Source organism: Eurypyga helias, unplaced genomic scaffold (genome assembly GCF_000690775.1).
Source record: "Eurypyga helias isolate BGI_N326 unplaced genomic scaffold, ASM69077v1 scaffold6362, whole genome shotgun sequence".
Lineage (NCBI taxonomy): Eukaryota > Metazoa > Chordata > Aves > Eurypygiformes > Eurypygidae > Eurypyga > Eurypyga helias.
The window spans coordinates 1-27,831 of NW_010236525.1; the positions used below are offsets into that span (position 1 = coordinate 1).

The 27,831-nt window shown below is 41.8% G+C and overlaps 1 protein-coding gene across 1 annotated transcript; it reads left to right on the forward strand.

Moving 5' to 3' along the window:
• The first annotated feature begins 3,980 nt into the window (after positions 1-3,980).
• On the forward strand, positions 3,981-27,756 carry KCTD3 (potassium channel tetramerization domain containing 3). Its single transcript, XM_010147112.1, has 17 exons — positions 3,981-4,057; positions 5,497-5,542; positions 6,918-6,991; positions 7,464-7,522; positions 7,699-7,779; positions 8,487-8,627; positions 9,844-9,934; positions 12,351-12,541; positions 16,454-16,569; positions 20,409-20,496; positions 20,622-20,738; positions 21,795-21,965; positions 23,119-23,274; positions 24,258-24,354; positions 26,055-26,239; positions 26,341-26,479; positions 27,072-27,756. The coding sequence occupies exons 1-17, from the start codon at positions 4,029-4,031 to the stop codon at positions 27,652-27,654; spliced, it is 2,364 nt and encodes a 787-aa protein (XP_010145414.1). The 5' UTR covers positions 3,981-4,028; the 3' UTR covers positions 27,655-27,756.
• Positions 27,757-27,831: the final 75 nt, after the last annotated feature.

Here is a 27,831-nt window from a genome sequence, read left to right on the forward strand (position 1 = left end):
AGGCGCCTGCGACCCCTCTCTCTTCCGGGGCTCCGCGTCCGGGACGGGGTGCAGCCTCCGAGGGGGCGCGGGTGAAGCTTGACCCGGCGTGTCGCGGGGGAGCGGAGCCGGGGGTCCCGGGAGCGGGACGTGCTGGCAGCCCTGCGCGGTGCCTGCCTGCAGCGTCTGGGGTTTCTGGGTACGGGCTCTCAGGGTATCCTGCTTCCTTAGGAGAGGACGGAGAGCTTGGCTGTGCCACCAAATCCGTAGGCTTGTAGTGTTCGGTCAGTCTAGTAGCCTCGGAGACTAAGGTATTAAAAAGGCTGATGTGATACTGCTGCTATCAGCCGGCTTAAAGAATTGTATTTGGATGTAGGCGGGAAGGATGGAAGATGGCATATGTGGACATTTTGGCTGGCTGAGATAGAGAATTGTGGGACAGCTGTGGTCAGAATCTGTGTGCTAACTAGTGTAAATGTCCCTGTCAAAATGCTCGGGCGTGAAATCATTCAGATTACTGTAGGTAGTGGAAACTGAAGTAATGTGTCTTCCTGACTCTGCGTACAGTGTGAAACCAGCTATAAATAGTAGGAACTACTACTACTGCTATTTTAAGAATTTTCTTGCATTACCCAGAAGATGGACTTGTTCTCGTAACTGTGTGCTGCAGCCTTTCTTAAAGGAGAGTGCCATAAAAATTGATGCAGAATTCCGTTGTTATAGTAAGATATTAAGAACCTGGTTCAGCCCAGAGGAGCTACTTGTAACTTGTAGAGGCAAAACTCGCCTATAATGATGCTTTTGGGATAACTGATGTTGGCTTGGACCAGAATGTGTGTTACCCTGAATAAGGTTCTTCAGTAAACTCTTTCTCTGAAATCATAGGCCAGTTCATCTTTTAGCTTTTTAGTGGAATCACAAAGATGCTTCGATCTCATAATTTTACATGGATCTTACTTTATAAGTGACTTTGTGGAGAACTGAGTTTTAGGTACAGGGCATGAATCAGGGAAGAAATATACACCTTCAGAGGGCTTGCCTACAGAGAGAAGTATGAACAATAAGGCAAACTGACAATTGTATATATCTCATTTCTAGTTGAAGGTCTAGATTCTAGTCAACGGGTTATCATTTGGATATAAGGAGTAGGAGATGTGTGCATAGACATTTCCCTTTTAATAGGCAGACGATGTGCCAGTCTTCTGTGTAAGAGGTTTTGGTCCTTTGCAAGCTCAACTTCCCTTGGAGTTCCCACCTTCTTTGAAAAGTATCTCTGAGCCAGGTTTTCCAGCTTGCAAAGGCAGGTGACTCAAAGCTGACAAAATGATCTGCACAGCAAATGGGGAATCATGGGATACTATGCATGTTTCCTCCTCTTCGTTAGGTCCTGTTACCCTTTTCTAGAAACCTGAAGCTCTTAGTTTTGTTGGTAGAGTTGGGTGAGTAGGGGAAATTAACTGCTGTCAGAGGACAGTGCTGTACTTTGGAGCATCTAATACACAGATCCCAGCTTTCCGTGTTCTGACACAAGGTTCCCACTGCTCCCTAGGGACTGCCAGAGCTTCTTTGTTGTGCTGATCCAGCAGTTCCTCTTCTCAACATTTGTGGATTCCTTTGATGGCACAAGCCTCTTGCAAGTTAAATTCGCAGAAATTATTGTAACAAATGTAGTGAATTATCTTGACCCTTTAGCTTCCTCTGGTTATAACTCTATAAGCACAACAGGTTCTGAAAAAGGTTGTTTTGTAACTGATGCTTAAGTATGACTATTTGCAGATGCCTGTATTTTCTTTAAAATACCAATAGGCTACCACCTCCTTAAGAGTATTTGAGGATATTGCACTGGGATTGCCCAATTTTCTCATACGGTGTCTGACCACTGGCTGCATGGTGCTGCAGGTGTGCTCACACATGTAAACAGTGCTAGCTAAGCTTCTTTCTCCATCCTGGCAAGCAGGACTCTGTCTTGTTGTTTACACAGATTAATGTGTTTGTGTTAAAAGTTCTAAAATATATCTTAGCGTGAGGTATTGCTTACTAAACCGGTACCGTAGTGATAAAATTGCAAGGAGACAAACGTGGAATCAGTTGATGACTCTTTCTCCCGTCGTCCTTATTGTGTGGTTTGTTCTTGTGGAACATGTTTTTGTCCCAAATATTTTGCTACTAAGCTGTTTACCTGACTTGGAAAATGCCAGAGTGGAACGCAGCTGGTCAGAACACCAGCAAAACTTCGATCTTGATACCTCTGACAGTTGATGGTCACTTGTGTGCCTAAATGTGCTGTGGCGTGAGAAGATAGTACCACTGAGTCCTCAAACGTCTGTTCAGAGATCCTGAATGTCTTCATGTCTCATCAAGCTTCTGTGTTGCTGCAGAATTAAGCATGTAGCATTCAGTGCTGTAGAAAATGCCGGTTAGCTGTAGTTCTAGTACTTCCATATCTTCCTACACACAACTTCCTGGGAAACCATAAGTCCTCTGTGTTGGTTGTTTTTTTCCTTCCACTTCTTTTCTGAAAACACAAAACTGAAAGTTGTAAAGCATTTAAATTATCAGATAACAAAAATCTTTAGCTTGTGAAGACCTTTTAAAAGGGCTAACGGGTGATGCTGCATCTCTCCCCATAGTTACAAGCAGTGTCTGGGTTAATCTTGGATAATATTCAGGTAATTCACTGCTTTCTATTAAGCAGATAAATGAATAATCCCTTACTCTTAATGTAGAGAAGGGTAGTGATCTGTATTGCTCATGATACAAGCTGTGCAAAACCGTAAATATACTTAAAAGTCACTACTTTCCATTTAAATAGCAAAAAGCTTTGCTTCCCTTCAGTTTTTTTTTTATTAGAAAAGACTTTGTGCATCGTTCTGCTTAGAACACTGATGCTGTAGATTTTCTGTTAAGAACAGATTTGTCATTGTTATGTTTGCAACAGCAGTTACACAATCCACGTACATGGTAGTTGCATATAGTCTTTGTGTTTCTGTCTCTTAGGGGTTATAAAGTAATGCTTTTTGTTCACTTTTTTCCTCAAAAACTGGAAAGTACAAGCAGTGAAAATGAAATAATTATGATTAAGTACTTCTATTTTTAAAAAATTATTTGGTAATGTATTCCTGTACTGTGTGGAAAGCTGCATGGAATTTTAGTTTTGCATTAATGAAGAGGTCACCAAAGGTTTCTTAGTCATGGTACTAGCCAGAGGATATGTACAGCTGGAGAACTGATGTGGAGCACGAACTTATTGTCCAAGCTGCCAGTCCACTTGTCTTCCTTCATGTTAAATCAAAACCATAAGAAGTGTAGAAGAGTTCATAGTTAGTTATTATGTAAAATACTGTCTGGCATCAGAAGTAATACCATAATTTGTATTATTTCATAATATGATTTGGCGTGTATACTTTCTTTCTTTTAACCTTTCATGTTATTGTCCCCCTGTCCCCCCCACCCCACCCTCCTCCCACCGCCAAGAGGGCCCAAAAAAGGAAGCTGTCAAATATAGTTACTGTAAAATATTAACCTGAAGCTCATTGTAGTCTTCTACAGTGCACAATGTAGCACCCTTTGAGTCGTAAGTAAGAGTAACATGCTGTTATGACAATGTAGCACACTGTTGATAAACTTACATTTTAGTGGCTGCTTTTTGTGCTTGTGCGTGGGTTTGGATTGGTTTATGTTGTAGGGGTTTGTTTTTTTTTTTGGTTTTTGTTTTTTTTGCCAAGCATTAACATTGACAAAGTAAGAGAAAAGAGAACCAGAGAATGTAGCATGTCTGGGACAATGTGTTACAAACACACAAAGAATGACACTTGTGGGGTCTCTGAACAGTCCTGCTTCATGCTTAAGGACAATCTCTGCAAGGAATCTGCAACCTCTTTGACTTTGTGCAGACATTTAAATGATCGCAAACTTCCTAAACCTGTTCGATGGCAACTTTGTAAGACAAAGCAAAGAATTTTGATGAAGCAGACTTCCTTCCAATTTTACAGCTCATTCTAAACTTGTAACTTTGCTTTTCTAGGTTCAGCACTTCAAGACAAACACTGATGTGGATTCCAGACTCCTTTTTTTCCAGGTATTTGTAATATGTCATCATATTAAACAAAGACAAATTAACAGTCACTAAAAAAATGTGTGTTTTCAGTTCTTAATTTATGCCATAAATAATATCTGTATTCCTTAATCCCTTTTTTCCCCTATCTCAAACAATTGTACAGATTAATTTGCAATAAACTGTTTATCCAAAAGGCATCTTCTGACTTGAGTGGTGCTATCGCCGCTTACATGTGCTGAGGAGTTGTCACTTTTTAGATGGAGTATTGTGGAAATAAGGCTCAGAGCCCACAGGAAAGGGAGATGCCACGGGCTTTATTACTGTACTGCCACTTGTGATCTTATTGACCATACAAGGTAGTACTACCTTTAATGGTGTTTTTTTGGAATTATTGCTATACCTTGAGTTTAGTGAAAGTTTTGGGGGTTTTAACTTGTGGTACAGGAGCTGTTGGATTATTGACCACCCTTCTGCTGACTGATTGCTTCTGTAGGTTGTGCTGCTTACTGTTTGCCCCCTAGTAATTTTGTGCTGTAGCTGTGGTACCTTTACCACCCCAGTTAATCCCAAACACATAGAAAAAGAAAACCTAAAGGCTGGCAGGTTTGCTTCCTTACATTTAAGTTTTGTACTCTAGACTTCGTTCCCAATAAAAGCCTGGCAGCTGACATAGGCAGGCACCATTACCTGCTGCTGTTTCACTGAAATGTTCAGGTAAATGGAGTGCCAGGGAAATGTCACCTTCTTCGAGGCATGGAAGGAAGGGTGCAAGGAGGAAGTCCCTTGCTATTCCTCAAGCTCTGAACACAAATCTAAGAAGGTTGTTCTGAAAATCATCCAGTACTGGAAAATCTCAGAGGTAATTGTAATCTGAACTCGGATTGAATCTTGAAATGAAACTGTTGACATTAGTTAGTTTGCTTTGTATCTATAAATCAAGGTTTTGGTGGTGTGTTTTCTACTGATCTGGAGCAAAAGTACTTTGATCTGATGGGACAGAGACTTTGAAGTAAAATGGTGTACAAACTCATCCACCCATTCTTGCCCAGCAAGTCCTCGCAGAATGGGTGGTTTACTCTTCCCTTTTACTTCAGCAGCTTTTACTGATTTACTAGGTTGTAATAAACTATGCAGCTCTCTGGGTGCCTGGGGAAAGTTTCCTGTCCTTTCAGGCTAGGCCTTGTGTCTGTTTTCTTTAGGAATCTGAAGGTCCTTAGCTTAGGACCTGAAAAGCTCTTGGCTCAGCTTTTCAGGTGTGCATGCACTGCTCCTTTGTTCGGGAGAGATACTTCACCCTCAGCAGCATTCTGCCTTACCTAGGCAGTTCTCTTGGCTCAGCTCTACAGTTTTACCAGAATGCAACCTGCAATACACAAATAGAGCAAATTGACTGAGAATGTTGCTGTCTTATATTTGTGTTAGTACATTTCTGAGGGACATCAAGTGTTCTTTTGTTTCAGTTTGCTGAGTGGAAGAATTTCAACACTAAAGGATGAAACCGGTGCTGTGAGTAATAAACCTACTGATAAATTGTTCATTTAATGTTATGCTTTCAGTTAGGTTCTTGCCTGAAAAATATGCAGTGGGGGTGTTACACTGCCCAAGTCAGCCATGTTTAAAAGCCTGGAAAGCAAATGGCCAAATGAATCAAAAACATTCACGTTCCTGGGCTTTTAAAAACTTGTTCTGGCTCTTGCCGTTATTTTCTCTGTCACTGCTATATTGCATGTCCCTTAACAGTAGTGTTGCAGAATCCTTACGTTAAAAATGCTGACAGCACCATCTCTGCTTCAGAGTCCATGAGGAGTGATGTTCAATTGGACTTGAGCTTTTGTTCATGGTTTGTCACTTATTTCAGTAGGAGGAAAAGAGGGACTTTGAAGTAATTTCAAAATGTCACCATGTATTTTCCTTTTCCTTTCTTAGGTTCAATACAAAACACACTATCCTCTTTCTTAGAATCTCAGAGCCTAGTTGCAATACTGTTTATGGTATTGAGAAGGAAAATGACTGGTAGTATTTAATTTAGTTAAGCCTGTTGAAGTTTTAAAGATTTCAGGACAGGGTAAAGGTCTCAGAGATGTAACTACTTGAATGTCACGGCACCGCCTGGTCTCTAAACTTTCATGAAAATTGGTGACATCTCTGGATGTCTTGGTTCTCATCTTCATTCCAAGATAAATGACACTGGGATAATGTGCATATTTTTATGCTCATTCTGCATTGTACAGACAAGGCAGAATCAAAAATGGCACTTTTTTTTTTAAACATAAAGAACTGCTAATTGCTGTATTGCAGAGGGAGGGGTAATTTTGATTAGATAGTATTGCATATGTAGTTGAGTAAGCCTGGCATGGAACTGTAGCTTTTGTTGGCAAGTATATGTGGCAAAATGGCCGTTTCAGTCTGTGTATGATATGCTTAAATGAGAAACTATAGTTACAGCAGTGTTGTTGGCTGATGGTTAAGACACACAAGTGCTTTGCTAGAAGCATAGAAGTAGTTGTAATGGTAATTGACTTAATGAAAAAAAAAAAGTCTAAATTTAGCTTGATCGTAATACATTTAGTGCACTGCGACCCCATGATAGAAAGTAAGCATACCCATTAACCTCTGTGGAGGCTCTACAACTTCACTAACACGCTTAAGTGCCATCTAACTGCAACAGTGCTTATATATATATATATGTCTTTTAAGAATGTTGGGTTGGTGGATGGTGGAAGAATAATGTGAGCAAAGGGGTGGTCCAGAACCTTTGGGTTATGTTTATCTGCTGACTGCCTCATCTTCACCTCCTCTTTCCTATGCTCAGCATGAAAAAGCATTTTAGTTGATGGTCGCTCCACAGTAATGCTCAAAGTGCAGCGATTTTTCTTTGCAGATATTTATTGATCGAGATCCAGCAGCATTTGCACCCATTTTGAATTTTCTTCGCACAAAGGAGTTAGACTTACGGTAAGAAGTTCCAGTTGTTTCAGATGAAAATTAATTTGATCAGATGCATTAGAAAACTTTTTTGAATGAGGATTAGTCAGTTTCACTCAGCTAGTTGGGTACCTAAGCATGTGACTCGGCTCCCTGGTAGATTTGGGGCTACGTCTAGAGTATATGCAAGGCGTGCTGGAGGCGGAAATGGTAGTGTTCTATTCTGTTAGTGGGTTCTTGTAATTTAAACCACTTCTGGCAATGTATGTCTTTATTGTTTCTGTATCCTTATTTATTGGAAGGTAGTTAATATTAAGATCACTTTGAAATCTCAAACATCAACACGTTGAATGCATTTGGTGGTGATTCTGTAAACAGGTAGCTTGATGTTCACATTGTGTAATATCTAGTTACATGCAAGTATTTATATTCAAGGCGTTGACTTGCGCTGTTCTTGTGGTTTTGTTGCTGCTTTTGGTTTATTTTGTTTTTCTTTCTCTAGGGGCGTGAGTATTAATGTTCTCAGACATGAAGCTGAATTCTATGGAATCACTCCTTTAGGTAATTTCCTTTTTTCTAATATGAGGTCATCTCACTACTATAGTAATGACCCATTAAAAGTCCTGGGTGGTTGTGACCCTGAAGATTTTCAAACTTACTGATATAGCAGGCTGTGTGAAATAATACAGTGTTCCTGGGAACTGAAGCCTGTGCTCATACCTGGTTTTCCTCCTTAGTGAGAAGATTGCTGCTATGTGAAGAACTGGAACGCTCATCTTGTGGCAGCGTTCTTTTTCATGGCTACCTGCCTCCTCCAGGTATTTTTGTATTTGTGGTCTGATGTTACTTGCAGGCACTTACTGCTTTAGTTCTTGGGGTCGATTGGCTGAGGTAGTTACTCTACCTGTCAAGCTGCCCAGAGAAGGCTTTCCTATGGAAAGATTAGGATGAATGATTGAATCAAACATTGTTCTGATTCAAAACCAAGACTTTTATCTGTGTGCTGTATGAAATGGCACATTTACTGTACTGGGTTGGGGTGGGTGACACCTTAATACTAAGCAGGATGGGTTTGCTGGTAGACCTGAGTAGAAGCTCTTCAAGTACATTTCAGTTAAATGTTTTCAGCATGGAGTGCTTTCTTCTTTCTGAAGGCACAGTTACTTTAGGTGCCCTATGTCTAGATGACAAATCAGCACAAATGAGCTTTCCTTAACAGGAGTACTTGTTAGATTTTTACTTCTCTATAGAGATGAACATAGTTCATGTGTTAACCTGAAGCCTAGGGGATATCTAGCCAATTGCTGACAAGTTTTCTGAAGATAGTTCCTTAAATTGTGAATGTCAGTGTTGGCAGCATTTTCTGTTTCAGTAGTACGATATTGCCTAATTCTTAGAGCAGACGAATTAGACTTTAGATCAAAATGCACAAGTATTAATCCTGTATTTTGAAAGTGAGTGGATATCTGTTACGTTGCTGAAGTTTATGGAGTAGGACAAAACTTTTTTTTTTTTTTTTTAATAGGCATTCCCAGCCGTAAAATAAATAATGCTGCTGGGCCACCGGCTGATGTGAGAACTGGTCAAAACAGCTCCGAGAGTGAGATTCTTGGAGGCGGTGTCCAACCTACACTTGCTGGTACTGGGGAAGGTACAGTCAGGCTAGGTGAGTATGTCAGTTTTAAAACCAAAATGAATTGCAAAGATGACTGTCACTGGGAAATAAAAACTGAGTGACTGTCTCTGGTTGCAGTCTGTTGTTCTATGTTTGCCTGATCTTAAATTGCTGAACACTTACCTAAACACTACTCCCTAGGCAGTACTTCAGGCTCACTGCTGCACAATCAAGACATGAGGCTGAGAGGAAGGCAAATCCAAGTTCTCCATGCAGTCTTAGTATGGCCCCTTAGACACTGTACTAGAGCCATGATAAACACCAGACAGACCAGTGCCTCTTCGGTCTTTGTTCAGGACCCCCTTTCTGCTCTTACACCTCTTTCTTGCTTGTGGTGCCTCTGTTGCCCTTCTAGGTTTGAGTTTTTAAAGTAAAGATAGCCTTCAGTTGTTTGACTATATGGATTACTTTCCATATCAAATATATAAAATCTGTAAATAAGATAGGCTTGAATTGTGTCGTTTTCCAGCTTTTGACTGTGCAAACAAAACAATGCTGTTAAAACTGTCATATTTCTGCCATAACTGTGTAAGCTGTAGCAGTGTTAGGAAAATCTAGAGTATGTTAAAAGGTGAATCTACATCCTGGTAATATGACAATAAGCCTTGGAGGTATGAATTGCTGATTCCTCTTTTTGAGTTGCTGCAGATTTGGAAGAGGGCAGTCTTGGGGAAAATGAGATAGAAGATGCAGTCTTTAGGCATTAGTTCTTTAGCATATCAAGGCTGAGAGCTAACTTGGGGAAGTAACATAAGCACTGATTTCCAGTGCCATCCAACACTTCTTGCCAAACCTAATGTAGTTACAGGTCAGAAACAAGCATGCTCCCACCACGTAGTAAATGAAGGAGATAGAGGTGTTCTGAGGTATTGGAAGCTGCAGTTTAACAGTCTGGAACAATAATACAGGGTTGCACAAACCAGTTGGAAAGAATTTTTGTTAAAAAAACCAACTTTGTTTCTCCTTATGGACACTGCATTGTAGTGTCTGAGATGAAGAGCCTTCCTTCCCTGTAAGAGCTGTAATAGTTGTATGGATTGCAAGGGGTAATACTGCTAACTAGAATCCAGCTGAAAATGTTTCTTAACAAACTTATTATCAAAGTTTCTGTTCTGTATCCTAGCAGAGCTCTATCCCGTTTTACATGTCTCTGCTCACCTTCTAATACCCGTCACTTGACTGACTTCAGCTTTGTTGTTGTTTTTAGGATTTCCTGTGGACCCACGGAAAGTCCTAATAGTAGCTGGCCACCACAATTGGATAGTAGCTGCCTATGCCCATTTTGCTGTTTGCTACAGGTATGAATATAGTTGCTTGTCAGGTTACAGGAATCTAAAAAAAAATACGGTAATTTGTTATGAGCAAAGCAAAAAGTTGGCTTTAGTCTGACATGACAGTAGATCACATGCATTCAGTCTGCTCCTATAAATGACGCTTTCGATTGTGCAAATAAACTGCTTGGTAGGAACTCAAATTTTGCTGCTTTGATGTCAGTTCTTGATGCTGTTGCAAAAGTAATGGACTCAAATTTAACTGCTTCAAAAGCCTGTTTTAAAGCAGGTTTTTAAAGGGAAGATTAATTTCAAAAGTTCTTCCTGCTATATCTGGTTTTGGAGACAGTCTGTGAAGTTAGACTGTCAAAGAACTTGAGACAGTTAAAGTACATCACTTCCATAGCAAAAATTCCTTGTCTTAAACTTCAGGATTTTTGGCTTAGCAGAACTGTTAAGCACATGCTGCTTCATCTGGATGGCTGAAAAGTGCCTTTAAATGTGTTGTAAAAAACCTAGCTATTTTTTAACATTGGGGAAGATAAATAACACCTTCATATTACAGAAGCTGTTTTCAGTTCACATCTGGTAGTCTTGGTTTAACTGGTGCCTGTCTGTTCAATGAGAAGTAATGTTTTAACAAGAGCTGCTGCCAAAACCACACACTGCTGCTGTAGTGGGGTTCAGAAACGGAAGGGAGAATGAAGAGTGTAATGTGAATAGCTTTTTGCTTTCCTGCCAAGCTACAGCCATATTTTGCTGCCTTTTTCACTACATAAATACTAATTTACTTGCTTAAACTTTGTAACTTATATCACATCTAAATTCTCTTGTATTCACCAGTGCCATTTGCTTTGCTTTAATTTATGCTAAATACAGCTTCTCTTGCTTTACTTAATGTTCGTGTTCAATTATGCTTAATATGGTCTGAGTGGAGAAAGAGGCAATGATTTTCAATTGTCTTTGCGCTAATTGTCCCCTCCTTAGGATTTGATCTCTGACTGTTTTCCTTGGATGCTAGCTCACTTATCTAAAAGATTTTGCCTCTTTCCTGCCTGGTAATCTGCTTAATGACTTGCTACCATTCAACTTAAGTCATTATCAGTGTTTCTGATGAAGCATGTCAGACCTGAGTGACTGTTGAAAGAGGATGCAGGTCAATATGCCAATTTAAAATGCTGCTTTTCTTCATGGTGACTCAAGGTAGCAGTCTTGTCTTGATTCGAATGTTTTTTCTTTTGGAACTTGCAGGAACTCTAGGAATACAATGGTGGAATTTTTCCCTTCTCCGTTCTGCTCTTACACAGCTTTGCTAACAGTTTCTGTCCACCTCCTCTGCTGCATCTTAGTACCTGTCTGTGTTTTATTGCTTGACAAGTGAATTTGCCCAGACTTTTTAAATATCTAGTGTCTGAGGAGACAGCATACGCTTAGCTACTTCACACTACCCACAACTTATAATGTAGCTTGTTTATATTTCTATGCTGCAGTCAAGTGATACATTAAAATAATCCTGACAAGAATCTTAAAAATCATAAGGGCAACATCTGAATCTTAGCCAGAATCACTTCTCAAACTGCTAATTTGTAGTGGATAGGACAGTGAATCCCATGTGGTAAGAAATTAAATATATTCAGATATTTAGTTTTGTGACTTTCTTTTATGCTGCTTGTAACAGATTTTTATTTAAATACTTAAAATAATTATGTTACTAAAAGTACAGCAAAGAACAGTGCATACTAAAGATAGTTTGTGTCTTTTCCCATTTGAAATATGGCAGAAGTCTTCAAAACTTGATGATAGCGCTTGTGAGAATGTCTTGGTTGCATTTAGAGGCTTATGGATATTGCAGTCCTGCTCTTAAGTCACTTCACTACAATTTCTTCTGTATGCTGCATCCACAGTGGTCTGTGGCGTTTCATCTCCAGGCAGTGAAAGAATGGCAACAGTGGCAAAAAGTACTATGGATATGTTTCTGCTTTCCATGTTAACACATATAATTTTACTGCCTAAATTTATGGTGCTCTAGCTCAGTTGCAAAGTGCCTAAATTATTGCCAAAATGAAAACAGATAACTTGTGCTTTTCTGGCATCAAGTAACTCTTTGCACGTGCAAATGATTCATTAAAAATAAAGCTTATAGCTAATTCAGTATGGTCTGTTTTTACAGTATGCCATAAATAGAAATGTGACTAGATAGCATAGCTTTATGCTAGAGCATGATTGGGTGTCTTGCATGATATGTCTTACGTACCGTGTAAGACACCTTGCCTCTGGAAAATAGTAGAGTTTCCTTTTGAAGTCTTACGCTGCACCTCATTCTCTAGCCTTTGTCTAGCCCACGCTTCTTGCTGGATCATCAGTGTTGGTTCAGGCTTAGACTGAGATACCTGTTTCTGAATCTCTAACCTCTGCTCCCCGTTCCCTCCTTTTGCCCTTCCAGAATTAAAGAATCATCGGGGTGGCAGCAGGTGTTCACGAGTCCCTATCTGGACTGGACAATTGAGCGAGTGGCTCTCAACGCTAAGGTTGTTGGAGGACCTCACGGAGACAAGGATAAGATGGTTGCAGTTGCCTCGGAGAGTAGCATAATCTTGTGGAGCATTCAAGATGGTGGTAGTGGCAGTGAAATTGGTAACTATAATTGCTTGGTTTTTTCTTTTTTTGTGCGTGTGTTTAAGGTCACAAACTTGTTTCTGGCTATTTTGAGGTATGTATGATCAGCAGTGTTCAGTATTCAGTTTCACAGCGTGACAAAACAAAATCCAGTAACCAGTGCATTGGAGCACATTAGCTTACTTCACTGTCATGCTAGAGGAATCCTTTCTCAAAAATAAAAATTGAAGAATAAAAAAAGGTAGTCTGTTTGCTGAACAGATACTGGTACTGACTGTTCAGCTTGAGTTTCTGTGGGAAGATGCAAATTAGAGTTAAACTTTTCCCTGGACTTGCATTTGAATCTAGGGCATAGCACAGAGCAACTAAGTTTCTGAGATGGAAAGCTACAGGTACTGAGAGACTCTGGTCTTTTCTTTCCCTTGTCTTATTAAAGACATTTTTACACTGCAATGATGAAAAGTTTCAGTTCTCTGTCAAATGTAGTTCATCAATGGAATCTGGAAGCCGAAAATGTCTTCATTTTATAACTCGGAGTGTCTAGGTAGGGGGAAAGCACTCTGCTGCCTTAAGCATACAGGAATTGCTGCTTGTACACCTTGGCACTGAAGGACGTACAATTAGGGGGGCTTTAGAAACAGCAAGAAGACGTTTTCAGAAATAAATATTCCTTGGTACTGATCTGATGGCTTGTCTGACTCACTTGTTCAAATACAGGGCAAGTTTGGGAGGCAGTGAAAGGAATGTTACTAGGAACTTCCTCTAGCCTAATCCCTGTTGTTTGATTCACCACTGTTAGGCCAGTAATGTCTGTTTCCTCTGGCAGTGGATACTGCTAAGTGAGTATGACAGCAATCTCCTTCCATGGACACTCTTCTCTGAAACTTAATGCTGAGTTATTTGTTATTCTGTGTATCTCTGTAGTTTACAGGCCATGAGAATTAATGTGGTTGTTAATTAAAAATGGCCAAATTCAAGTTTTCAAGATCCATGTGCCTTTAAAGGAAGAACTTACTTGAAAGATGATCAGGCAATTTCTAGCTATGTTAATGGCTGTTGCTTTTTTTTATGCTTGAATGAGTGGAAGCACCAAGTCAGATTTGAAGATGGGGAAAGGCAAAGGTCTTGCATGAGGGAATGCTGCTGTATACTGCTCTTTTACTTGTGACTCAGACTTCTGGTATGTAATCATCATCAGCAAAATGGAAAAGCAGGCTCCATTGTATTAGAAAATCTAAAAGGTGTGTTTAACATTTGAATGTGAAATATTTCTTAAACAGGGAGTAAATGTTGTACTTGAAGCCTTTTCTCCTGTTACATTCCCCTTGACCAAATCTTAAAGGCAGGAAGAGGTGGTGTGACAGCTGAACTCCTGTAATGGGCATTGCTTTAAGCGCTATGCTATTACATTCCTTCTGCACTCTCTGGTTTGTCTTTGCTGCTTGTGTTACCTTGGGATTTGTAATAAGATCCGTGAAGCAGCATCTTAGATTTTCGGAAATCAAGTGCAAAGAGGAAAAAAAAGCATAACTGGACTTTTACTTCAAATAAAAACTCCAAAATATGCCAGTATCAGTTCTGAAAACTCAGACTACAACTGAACATGACAACAAAGCTGAAGGAAGCACTTTTGTTAAACAGGCTGTACTGCGTTGAAGTGAGTTTGTGAAACAAAGGAAATGCCACTTGGGGTCAGGGGGAGCAGAGAGAAAGTGCCTTCAGAATTGAATCTTTAGTCCAACTGACACAGAACAAAGTGTCCTGTTCCTCTTTTGGATAATAGGTCTTGCTGCTTGGCTTAAAAAAAAACCAACCAAACAAAAAAACCCTAAAATATGCTTGTGTTAAACAGCAATAACTTGAATAGAGCTGTCTTGTTTCTTTGTAGTGGCAAACGCTTACAGTCCTGCTTTGTGTTAGAGATACAGTACACTGCTATCACCTTCTGAAAGAAACTGCTTGTTCCAAACAGTTGTCGGAGCCTGGTGACACCATCCTCAGAAAATTGTGTGGGCTGGCATCTTTGTGACAGAGCTCTCCCAGAGCGCTCTCTTCCCTTTCAGTATTACTTACATACGACACTGCCGCTGGATTGCTGCTGTAAGCGGTGTTTTACTGAGAGGGACCCTTAAGACAAGAGCCTGTCATTACGTATAGCGTGGTCTCCCTTGTGGATGAGACTCAGGATTGTTGAGCCTAAGCAGGACTGACACTTCAAATTCCTCCAGACCATTCAAGCTGTCTTCCTTGATTTCCCTGAACCTCATCCTTCTCTAGAGTAATCAATTCTAGTTGTTTCTGTAGATTTTTTTTTTTATTATTGCCTTTTTCATGTGCCCTGTACTGCTGAATTTCGTCTGCATCAAATGATTGTACTGTGCCCTGGAAAACAGTTTAGCATCCTAATTAAAACACAAGTATATACTGAGCTTCCTGAGGTTCCTTCTTTGGGTGTAACAGAGGGCTGCTTCCTGGTTGGGAATGGCACTCTGCTCATCTGAATTTGTCCAAAACAGTGTTAAGAAATTTTCCAGCTGTTGGGTACTCCTGAAGCCATCTGTCTGCTGCAGTTAAAGTATAATTAGTGAGGAGTAATAGAAATATGTAGAGTGAGCTGTGTGGAATAGGAAACTTGTGAGTGAAGCTCAACACTCGGTAGTGTAATGTATCCCCAGCAGTAATGACTTTTGTACTTGCCAGGCGGTAGAACTTAGGCTGGAATTACACACTGAGTTACACGTGGGGCCAGTTTGCTGGGACTTCGTAGCTGGCGGACTGGGAAATGACCTCTCGGACCTTTTTAGTTTGCTGTAACTTTTAAATACACAGTACAGTAAGTGGTACAAAACATAGTATGCTGTCTGGGTTTGCAGTTCAAGTAAAAATATTCATATTGGGTCTATGATGAGACTAGGAAACTCTAAAGAGCGGACAGATTTTGTGGAAAAGCTTAGATGTTAGTGTTTACTATAACCATGGTTATCAATGCCTGTCATGTTCTGCAGTGTTTTGGTTTTTATTAAGTAAAATGTCCTTGATGCCACATTTGCTCTATTTGGAAGGCCAGCATCTGCTGGTAAGTCTTATCCTCCAGATTTTGAAGAGTATGCAACGATTGGTGAAAGTGATTCCCTGTATAGTTTAAATTCTTAATAGCCCCTACTCTCCACTCATGGACTGTAAGCAAACTTAAAGATCTGGAGATGAAAAGATAGAAAGAAATCGACTTTTGCAAGCTGCTTATTTTTCTGGTTTGAAGTATTTCTGCTAAAAGAAATTTCAGTCTACTCAGGTAGTGTTACATTGGGATTGTTCAGTCTTTTCCCAAGAATAAGAATGAAGCCCTGTAGCCATATTTAATTTCTAAAATATGTTTTCAGACTACGACTGTTTGATTGGACTTAAAAAAGAAAGTGGTGAGAACTTGTAATGCTTTAAAAGGTAATCGCACTATTATGGCATAAATTTCTCTGTGTAGCAAAAAACATTAAGTTACTGTTTCTTAAATAGCACTTAATAGTCACAGATTAAAAAAACCCAAACACAAAACAATAAAAAAAATCCTGTTTGCTGTAATAGGAATTTTATTTATTTATTTTTTTAATGGATGCATAAAGCCATTTGAGAATTTGGTGGCTGTAGAAAAAAAGGAATACATATTTTGCATGGGCTTTTCTTCCTTCTCTTGCCTCCTTTTTCCTTCCCAAGTAATGATTGCATCAGCGGAGATGACATCATGCTGTCATTTAATATTGGAACCCAGTTTGCCGCTTGAATGGTACCTCACCTACCACACTGCAAACCCAGTCTGGCTGTTCTTTACCTGCTATTGTAATAAATGTGACCTATGAAAATAGTGGAGAGATTCCATTGTTACTGTTTTTTTCTCTTTATTTTAGATGAGCTTCATAGACTCTTCATTTTTTGTAGGAGTGTTCAGTCTTGGAGTCCCTGTAGATGCTCTCTTCTTCATTGGCAACCAGTTGGTGGCTACAAGCCATACAGGGAAAGTGGGAGTGTGGAATGCTGTGACTCAGCATTGGCAGGTGTGTTCAATTCCATTTTCCACATCACTTTTAATAAGCTGGTATGTCTTTCTGGTAAAAAGAGAATAAAATAATGAGTAAGCATGTGTGAAATGCTTGTCATGGGGTTTTCAGCCCTGACTTGTGTCACAGAGTTTGCCACCTTAGCATACAAGTATTGTGTCTTAAGCAGAATGTTGAATTGTTTGGTGGTACTACCAAGCATGCTTTTTAGGTTTTCAAATAAAAGGATGTGATGTAATTTGGAGTAATATATGCCAAGTGTGTATACATTTAAACTTCCTTGTGGATTACTAGCTTTGTAAAAATTCACTAAGATCGTAAGAAATAAAAAAAAAAAAAACTGTGGGTAATGGTTGAAGGCACTTTCTGCACCGTCTGAAAGAAGAAAACAAGAAGGTAGTGTGATATCTGGGGATCTCGAAAGCTGTTTTACAGTGGGACACTTCAGCACAAATACACACGATGCTTTACAGATGTCTGTCTTGCATGTGGGTGCTTCTGGCTGCATTGACCTTGCTCCTGTGGTCAGAATGCATATTACATAGAGATCCTTGGAGTCTGTACGAGTCTGAGAAAAGCCAAGCATTCTTGTGAATAACAAAGCCTGTAACACAGCCAGATGTACATCTTTGTGGCACAAAACCTGGATGCAGTAAAAATCCCCAAATTGCCTTGCAAATCTCAAGAGGCAGAACTGACCTGAGGGTGCTCCCTGTTAGCTAAATTCTGAGTCACCCTTAAGTGACAGTAGTGCTAAAAAATAACACAGATAAGCATGGGATGGCACTGCTTCTGCAGCAGGCACAGACATGTTAGTATGGTCTTGAATTAAACAAAACATTACTTTAAGCTCTATTGATGCCTTGCAAAATCTCCCATTAAGAGACCCCTTCATGTTCTGTGAGAAGCTGGCGTTTGACAATATTTTCTAAAGGACCAATTCATAAGGAATAAAAACTGATGTCCCATTCAATGTCTTTGTTTCCAGGGGAGCCACAAAAGTCTTTCTGATCACATTAATACTTCCTCAGTTTGACTGACAATTCCTTGGGTGAAAGCAGTTCTTACTGAAGAGCAGAAAATCTTTGCACGGGGTTTATATACCAGAATGTCCTAAACCAAAGTTTTTTTGGCTTTCTAATTTTATTTTTCATTTCCTAGAAACTAAGAATATCTCCCTTTAAAAACAAACAAAAATCCTCCAAAACCAAACCCACCCACCCTTCCAAACCAATGTAACAACAAAACCCAAATGAAAAAAAAAAAAGAAAATACCCCACACCACCCTCAACCAAATCCAACTAGTTTCAAGTAGTTTCTGCACCTCAGGCTATTTTGTTAGTAAGGAGGAATTTCCTATAGATCTTCATCTTCCTTTAGAACACATTCTTCTTGAGGAACCCCATAAAGTCTTAAGTGGCAGGGTTGTACCTCTGATCTTCAAATTCCTCATGAGAAGACATTATATCTGTGTAACTGCTTTCCGACAGCTTTCCCATAGCTCCGGATTTCGGATGTAATCATACTCGAGAGGTTTTGAGGAACAGGATGTGCCAATGCCCCATTTCAGTCCGAGAACTTTATTTCCTTTCAGGCTTTCTTTCCTGATGCCCTTTCAGGTTCTACTTTAAGGAGGCTTAGTTTGTGCAAAGCAATCCTTCCTTACACTGTGATTCTTGTATTTGATGTAACTCTGACCTCTGCCTCTGAACTGCTTCCCTCATCATCCCATCTTGCAGGTTTGGGCAAACTAGCTGAGGTGGTTTCCCTAGTACTTGAATAATGTTTTCCTACGTATTTGAATAATGTTTCAGGTGTATGCAACAAGGAGAGGAGATTGTGGGTGCTAGATACATCAGTAATGAAATTCTTAGCACAGGAGAACTTAAAGGAAGCAGAACATAGAGCGTTATAGAATGAGAGGTAACATAAAGCATGAGAATATTACAGAAAACTTAGTCTGGGATTCGCAGTGGCCGTGTTCTACCAGTGGCTGTTTTATAGTGCCACTCTGTTTCCTAATGAAAGTTGACGTCTTGGCAGGTGCAGCAGAAGAAAGCGCTCTCCTTGTTTTGTATGCTCTCTCTGATCCAGACAGTCACTCTCTGCTGTCGGCAGCATTGTGGATCCTCTTCCTCAGACCTCTCCTTGCTATGTCTTTTGCAAGGCGAGGAGTAGAGTGACCTGTTGATGGGCTGCCTCTACCCTCGTTAGTCTTGTAAAGTTTTAGCAGATGGGAGAGCTTCTGTATATGCCTTTGATCCTCGGAACCAAAGAGCACACGGCACCTTGATCCATAGGCTCTTAGATGCTGAGACTGTAGTTTCTTCCTTTTCTGCTCTTATACTACTTGTTTAAAGTAGTCTGGAAAGAAAGAAATCTTTTGAAACCAAGTTCTGTGGCCCAGATCATTAGATGCCTTATTTAATTAGGTGTAGTATGAACTTGACTGGTGTGGGTAGGATACTTGAGCAGCTGTATCTGAAAAAGTACTATGAAAGCACTGAGATGTAGAATAGCAATTCTTTTCAGTAATTGGAAAGGATCCTTCTCCAGGTCATTCAATCATCAGCTATATGGGGAAAATCCAAGTGCTTTCCAAGAAAAAACTTATTTTTAACATTGGATCTGTGCTGAATGATGAGTGAACATAAGGGAGAGAGGAATAGTTCTTTAAACAAAGAAAAGAGGGAAAGTGCCTCTTCCACCTCCCTCCCTCAGGACAATGTGCAGAAGCTATATTCATGTTGCAGCCTTCTCTGTAAGGCTAACTGATAGGCTTACAAACTGCCCTTAGGTTAAGGATGGGTACTGGTTCAGAGTGCTAGCTGTTTGGTGTGTGGAGGAGTTTCTTTGGTTGGTTTGTCTTGCTTTTATCCAGCAGACTCATTGTAGGTATTTTGCAAGTCTCTGAAGCAGTCGGAAGGATGCTGCTGGTCAGAGAGAAATGAGAACTTAAGCTGAAATCTCTATGAATTAGTATTGAGTGTCCATTAAGTGGACTGTCTGAAACATACGGAGTATGGGAAAAATGCTGTGACTTTGTGCATGTTTGAGTGCTGGATAAAATAGCTTTTGGCTTCTTCAAGGCTGCAGCAAAAAAGAATTACTTGAGATAGGGGATCTTACCTCGGATAAGCTAAACTTTTTCTTTGCTTGAGATCTCTGTCCTACCTGAGGGCATAAGCACTCCTTTTGATCCCAGAGGGCAAAGAGAGGGCATTCTTAATCCCTCACCTTAAGTTGTAGACCAGTAAGAACAATATGACAGGGCAGCCTTCCAGTTTACTTGGTGTGGATATGCACTGAAAGCAGGAAATTGTAACAGGACAAGAATTTTTTTCAGCCCTATTACATATCGGGTAGAGAGCCACAAGAACTAGAGGTAAGGGAAGGCTTAGAGAGGAAAGATCCAGTTCCTTTGCCCAGCAACCTCTTTAAGGCATTGTCAGAAAAGGTAGAAGGGATAGGACAGAAAGTGCGAAGTACGCTCATTTTGCATGTTGGAAAAAAACATCCTCGTTTGAAGATGTGGTTTAGCTGCAACACTTGCAGCTTTCTGCCTTCATGTGGAGAAGGATCTTCCAGAGCAGCTGGAACCTTGTCTCATGCTTCTGCTGAACTCCATGACTTAAGATCCGGTTTGGTAATGTGATATACCAGCGGTACTTTAAGAACGTCATTATATGTGTGAGTGTGAGCACGGCAGCTTCAGACCAGTACCGACTCAGGTGTTCTTCATCAAAATGTGCTGAAGATGTCTGAAAACTGAGAAAACAGCAACCTAACTGCTTGATTTGTTTGTTTCCTCTCACCCCCCTTTCTGCTTGCTCTAGGTTCAGGATGTTGTTCCTATCACAAGCTATGATACTGCTGGGTCTTTTCTGCTGCTGGGCTGTAACAACGGCTCGATCTACTATATAGGTAAGAAATGGGGGCAGGGCAGAATGATAAGGAGATGGTACTTTGTTCCTAAATTCTTCAGTTGGTCTAAGTTGCATCAGAGCATCTGTGTTCAGAGTAATAAAAAAAATGTCTCTTCCCCACAGACATGCAGAAGTTCCCACTGCGAATGAAAGATAATGACCTTCTAGTGACAGAATTGTACCATGATCCCTCCAACGATGCTATAACAGCGCTCAGTGTCTACCTCACGCCGAAAACAAGTCAGTGCTCTATCACTGTCTCTGCAGCGAGAGTCTGTTACACACGTGGGGTTTTTCTTTCGAAATGGACTTTTTCTGTTGCTGCATAGCAGGGCTAAAGCAGGCAGGGTAGCCCCTGACACAAACAGGGAATTTTTTCTACATTCAATCACCTCCGAAAGAATGATGAACACTAGGTGTAACGTACCTCTGTACGTACGTATAAATAGGTACATGTACTTACATGCATGTGTGCGAATGCTTGTACATCGTGCATTCTGCATTAACGTCTAATGTAACACCATGCATCCTATAATAATCCTGGCGCATAAGTGCCTTTGCTGCTTTTAAGCCTTTTATGCAAGGTGTGAGCTTAGATTGTGAATTGTATTCACTGAAATGGTCTGTGGCCAACTTGGGGGGAGGAGGTGACAACCTTGCTGCTACAGCTAACCTTATAAGCAGTGTGCTAAAAACCATTTCTGTGAGCAGCTGAATGATGATTAGCTGTTGTGGCTGTACGTGCTTCTGTAATCACAGTGCAGCTATCTTTTACATTAAAAACAAACAAAACCCCTCCCCCCAAACAAAGCAAAACCCCCAAAAAACTAAACTGGGAGAAAGTGGCTACTCACATTACTATATTGATACCAGAGTGACGTTTTAACTATATTCCTCCTTGCTCTTGCCTTGCTTTCCTATTTGCCTCCCACTAAGGCAGAAAAATAAATGGCGTGTGGCACGTCTTGACCACATCACTGTGAGGAATTCCAAAGTACACGATCATATGACTTTATCCATTCATTTTACTTCCAGGAGGGAACAGAGAATGGGAGAGAAGGCTGTTGTTAAGACAGTGTTGAAGACTGTAGTATGGAATTGGTTGAATATTGGGTGTTTTTTAGTGGCAAAATGTCCCCTCTGTTCTTGGGAAAATAATGAGTAAACATTGTTTAAAATAAATGTCTACCTTACTATTGAAACTTGGAAATACTGTTTTCTACTCCCTTGTTCCTTTGCCCCAGTAAGACAGGCTTTCATTCCTGCGGGGAACAACTGTGTTCTTGTTTGCTTTAGGTGTAAGTGGCAATTGGATTGAGATCGCATATGGCACCAGCTCTGGAGCAGTGAGGGTGATCGTACAGCACCCTGAAACAGTCGGGTCTGGGCCTCAGCTCTTCCAGACCTTCACAGTTCATCGCAGTCCTGTCACGAAGATCATGCTGTCAGAGAAACACCTTGTGTCAGGTAATCTTCTTTTCTCTGCACAAATTCGTATTGGCAGCTCTCCCCTCCTCCTGAGCGATGGAGTATTTGTATGCCTTGCTTTAGAACTTGTGATAGAAATGAGTTGGACAGCTTTGGGGAGGGGAGGAGGGTTAGATTGGCTTGGATCCTCTTTCTTAAAGTAAGCATTCTTCAAAGCCTTTAGCAGGTAAAAGACATAGTTTTTATTTGACCAGATGCTGGAACAACTAACTCTTTTGTTTGTGTCTTATTCCAAGGTTGCCATTTGTGGGAATAAAAGGGTTTGTAAACAAATGTGTCCCCCTCGAGTCTTACTATTGTGGGCAGGTCCTTTAGGACATGTCTTCTTTTAACAGCCTTTCAGGAGCTTTCTGGGTTGCAGCACAATGCGCACCGTCTCCTCTTGGGCCCTAGGAAAGCCTTCCTGTGGCTTCAAAGGGCTGTATGTGTTTCTAATTCTCTCAGCTGTCTCACAGTGTTTGTTGTGCGATACTGTTTGTCCTCTTGTGCTCAGGAAAGTGTCTTGCTTTCAGGGAAGATGCAATCACTCCTCCCTCCCTAAGAATCTATCTCACCCATGATCCAGCAGCCGGGGAATGGCAGTGAACAGTGAACAGTTTTGCTTTCTGCTGCTATCCCTTTTTTTTTTTTGTGAAAAAAAAAAAGGAACAGGACACATGGTATCCAATTATACTGCAAACAAACAGCCCAGAGGTCATCTATTCCCCCGCAGCTTGGTGCTGAAGCCTCAGTGCCAGGAAAGGGCACATCTGTATGTGGAAAACTGAGCAACTGGTGGATGAAATAGAAGAACACTATTGTGTGAGGAGGGTTCTGCTGCCAGGCTGCTCTCATGACATGTCCTAGCATCTGCACACAGAGGGTGGCAGTACACTGTAGGCTACTGGTGCTGACTCAGACCTTAACATTGTGTTCCACCTGCCTCGGTTCATTTCTTGAACTTCTGAGGGAGGAGACAAAACTAACAAAACAGGACATAGGCAACTCTTTGCAGATTGTTAGATAATTGTCTGGAGATGCTATATGACCTAAATTCTGCTTTGAAAACATCTAGAGAGAAATCATTAGAGAAGTTTATCTCAAAGGTGTTGTCATCCCTTGTAAATGTTATTGTACATCTTTCCCTTTCTAGTTTGTGCGGATAACAACCATGTACGGACATGGACTGTGACTCGGTTCCGGGGCATGATATCAACTCAGCCAGGCTCAACACCTCTTGCATCATTCAAAATCTTATCCCTGGAGGAAGCAGAGAGTCATGGCAGTTACTGTTCTGGAAATGATATTGGTAGGTTGCCTTTTGAATGCGCTGTGCTGAGCCTGTACTGGTCTCATAAAGGTTTAATGGGCCTTCCTGTTACATGCAAGTCAGCTGATGGATGTAAGACATACTCCTCTACCCTTGAAGAGATGGCAGGGGTCTGTAAGATTCACCTGGAAATACTCAGTATTTAGGCTGTATATGTGTGAGTTGGCACTTGAAGAGCTTACTCTGAAGGTGAGAAGAAGGGAGGAATAACTTTTGGATGCAGATGCTATAACTTTAATGAGCAGACTGATGTAGCGTTTCACTTTTGGTTTAACTAGAGAACGACAGAAAGCACAGGAGACTGTATTAAAGCAGATGAGCATAGCAAGGTTTGGCTCTGCTGCAAACTCCAGTTCACCATTCAGGCGGGGTTAAACGATGTACATGTGAAAAATTCTTAAATGAATTCAAAGTTGTGCCGGAGTTGACTGAAGCCTTGAAGCTGTGGAGGCAAACGGTGCTGGCACACCGCTGTAGCGGGACGCTGAAGGAATGCACGTCAGTAAACATGGGTAGGCAGGTAGTCTAGATTCCTTTGTGGTCTGCGTCTTGCAAATGAGCCTGTGGTGAACGGGGTGCCCCATGAACACAGGGTGGGTCAGCACTATGGCAAGAAATCTGATTAAGCCTTTAGACAACTAGGAGCTGCAAAATAAGTTCTTATTATAGAGGCCTGATGTAGGGTTTGTACTGGAATAGTAATTCCTCTAGGAACATGCAGGAAAATGGAGAATGGGTGTCCTTTAAAGCAAAAGAACAAAAAGGTTTTGTATCTGTAGAGGCTTTTCTAACTATTGGGTGGGTTTTTCAAGCTAGCAGTCATCTTTGATTCCCTGGTCCTGATGCTTTAAAATCGGAATGTTTATGCTAATAGGAGTAGGACCACTGCAGGACTGGGTGGGGAAGGAGTTGAAATAAAGAAACAAAAATGTGATCTTCCTTTTTTTTTTTTTTCTCTCTAGGACCCTTTGGTGAACGTGATGATCAACAAGTGTTTATCCAAAAAGTTGTTCCCATCACTAATAAGCTGTTTGTAAGGCTGTCTTCAACTGGGAAAAGGTACCTCCAAGTTTTGGATTTTATAGAATCATAGAATCACAGAAGGGGTTGGGTTGGAAGGGACCTTACAGACCATCTAGTTCCAACCCCCCTGCCATGGGCAGGGCCACCTTCCACTAGACCAGGTTGCTCAAAGCCTCATCCAGCCTGACCTTGAACACTTCCAGGGATGGGGCATCCACAGCTTCTCTGGGCAAACTGTCCCAGTGCCTCACCACCCTCTCCAGGAAGAACTTTTTCCTGATATCTAATCTAAACCTCCTCACTTTCAGTTTAAATCCATTACTCCTTGTCCTGTCACTACAGGCCCTTGTAAAAAGGGAAGTGGGAAAGGAGCAGCAGTGTTCAGGTGGCAGGGTCTGCCATCCCTTGGGGATGCATGCCGTTGCACTTAGCAAGCTGCTTCTTAGCAATCTTCATTAGCCCTGGCTGAACTCTAGTTGGTGTGTTCATAACGGAACTGCACTTAACGGTGTGCTGTAACCTAGAACTCAAACGGCCTTTTGGAAAACGTCATATCGGGGACTGGCTTCATGATGGCTCACACAACAAAGGTCTGTGTGCCACTACAGAATCTGTAACTCTCGGGCACGGTACCGTGCTAACATTGGATTCCTAAACTACTGATGAAGTTGCTGGTGGCAGGGATTATGCTGCTTACAAAGGTAGATAGCGAAGCGGTTTCTCGCTTTCTTTGCATTTGTCTTTGAAGATATTAGAACCTTTAAAACTGAGACGCTGTTTTCTAGGTCAGCTATGCAATTATTTACTGAGGTTTGACTTCATAATATCCTACTATATTGCTCACAATGTAGTAAAAAAGCTGCCAAATAGCCACAGGCTGGCAGATGGCAAGACATCAGACGAGACAGTGCATCTCAGTTCGATGCTGCTTATTATTCTTACATCTTTTGCCTAATAACTTTGAATTTGGGTGAAAACATTGATGCTTTAACACTGTGGGCATCTGAACTGAGGGCAGAGATTACTGATGTGCTTGGGTTTTTTTTCTTTCTTCAGGATAGATTTGTGTGTAGGGGAGAGTTTTATTAGGTGACTTATTTTGGTGCTTCTCAGGTAGAAAGCTCTATACGAGGGGCCAGTAAAACAAATTGCCCAGAATATGTGAGGTTCTGGTGTGGAGTCTGGCTTAGCAGCCTAGTTTTGGGAGTCCTTTTCCTCTCACTCCCCACGTATGCTTCTGAAGTAAAGGGAAAAAGGCGATGGAGATGTGCCATGTCAAGTGATGTTGCAGTTGTCATAAACCAGAAGTTATCTGTATAGATTACCTTGGATTTATCATCCTTGGATTTTTTTTGCGTCTCTTCTAAACATGCTGTTTCTGCAGGTTAGTTTCCTGGCGTGCCTAGCCTGTGTCGGGGTTAGTTTCTGTTATTCTTGGGGAAGCCTTAGGGTTCTGATAATTACAAACTGAAAACAAACCTTGGACATGGGGTGGGGGTGTCCCTAATAAAAATATACAAGTAGTACGACTGCAGATGGACTGGGGGGGAAGGTATCGTCTGCAGCTGAACAGCATGCTGGTCGTGCTGGGGAAGGAGTTTCATCTTTGCAGATGAAAGGTCTTTTTCTGACGGCAAGGTTGGTGCCTTCTCAGACAATGAAAACAGTACTGACTTTACTGGTTGGTCTCTGCCAGGTGCAGTTGTTTTGGTAACTTGGGGTTTCTCTTTCTGTAGGATCTGTGAGATCCAGGCCGTGGACTGCACTACCATCTCATCATTTACTGTGCGAGAATGTGAAGGATCCAGCAGAATGGGCTCCCGGCCACGCCGCTACCTCTTCACCGGGCATTCAAATGGCAGCATCCAGATGTGGGACCTGACCACGGCTATGGATATGGTTAATAAGAGCGAAGACAAAGGTCAGTTGTGTTATGCCAGGACTGTGGTGTGTTTCTTTTTCTGTCCTTACGTGTGCGTGACTACAGGAGATAGACTTGGGGCTAAGAGCTGTCTCTTTCAGATGTTGGCGGCCCTACAGAGGAGGAGCTGCTCAAGTTGCTTGACCAGTGTGACTTGAGCACATCTCGCTGTGCCACTCCCAACATCAGTCCTGCCACCTCTGTTGTTCAGCCAAATCGGCTTCGGGAATCTAATTCCAGGTAAGGCGGGTAGATTTAGACTAGGTATCAGGAAGAAATTCTTCATGGAAAGGGTGGTGAGGCACTGGAACAGGTTGCCCAGATGCTGAGGATGCCCCATCCCTGGAAGTGTTCAAGGCCAGGCTGGATGAGGCTTTGAGCAACCTGGTCTAGTGGAAGGTGTCCCTGCCCATGGCAGGGGGGTTGAAACTAGATGGTCTGTAAGGGCCCTTCCAACCCAAACCATTCTGTGATGATTCTATGATTCCATAAGTCACCAAAGGTGGCACCGGCTGCAGACACCAAAGGTTTTACCCTTCAGGTAGGCAAAGAGGGGTTTGGTGACCTGAATGCTGTAGCTGAGCCCCTGAATCCATGCCCTAAGTGTCTTGAACTGCACACACGTACTCCTTGATTCCTGTTGGTTTCTATGTGCACAGATTAAAGTATCCTATGAGAATCCTGAAGTAAATGATCTGGAGGCCCTTGTATGGGGTCTGTGATGAGTGTATTGCAAGTTTAGTGGTGGGGGCAGGGTGTGCAGAAGAACTGGCTGCTGTTCTCAGCCTAACATCTGCTCTTCTCTTCCTCCGTGGTTCTTCCTGTTTTGAAGCCTCCAATTGCAGCAACATGAAACAATCCATGAAACAGCTACCTATGGCTCTGTGCGGCCATACAGAGAAAGCCCGCTGTTGGCAAGGGCAAGGCGGACGGAGAGCTTTCACAGTTACCGGGACTTCCAGGCTTTCAACTTGTCCAGCAAAAGCCCAACAGAAAAAGCAGCTGCTGCGAATGGGAATCCAAGCCAGCCAGAGGCCAGGAAGGCAACAGCTGAGGGCAGCGCAGCTGAGAGGAAGGCAGTCCTGACAACGGCGCTTGAAGTGCGAGGCACAGGCGTGACAGAGGCAGGTGGGTGTTGCAGTACGGAGGTTCACCGTCTGCCAGAGAGTTCTCTGGATCTCAAGAGAAGAGGAGCAGAAGAGGAGAGCGAAGCCAAAGCGGAAAGCAAAAAGAAAATGGGGTTTGAAGGAGCTGGCTTCCTGGGAAGGAAGAAAGTGCCTCTCCTGGCCTCTGCACCAGTCCTTGCTGAAGGTGGGCCTGAGTTACCTGGTGCGGCTTCTCCGTCGCCTACGAAGACAGCCGCTTCACCACGTCACCGGAAGAATGACTCCTCCTGCCAGGACTATGGCTTGTGAAAGTGTGACTGGTGGCAAAGATGAGGTGCAGGTGCCCTCTGGCTGGTAGCAAGCGTAACAGTACGTGTTGTGGGTGGTTTCTTGGGTGAACGAATGGAAATTGTGCGGTCATGAGAAAGTACCTGGCTGCCGCCAGCCCTTTGAAGAGTCGCCCGCGTCAGTGTGGGGCTTTATGTA

What these genes read in the sequence shown, in the direction of transcription:
- KCTD3 (XM_010147112.1), top strand. Translation starts at nt 4,029, where the DNA reads ATGTGGATTCCAGACTCCTTTTTTTCCAG. An exon ending in GGAAGGTACAGTCAGGCTAG is followed by an intron (nt 8,628 to 9,843) that starts GTGAGTATGTCA and finishes TGTTGTTTTTAG; the next exon opens with GATTTCCTGTGGACCCACGG. An exon ending in CTGTCTTCAACTGGGAAAAG is followed by an intron (nt 24,355 to 26,054) that starts GTACCTCCAAGT and finishes CTCTTTCTGTAG; the next exon opens with GATCTGTGAGATCCAGGCCG.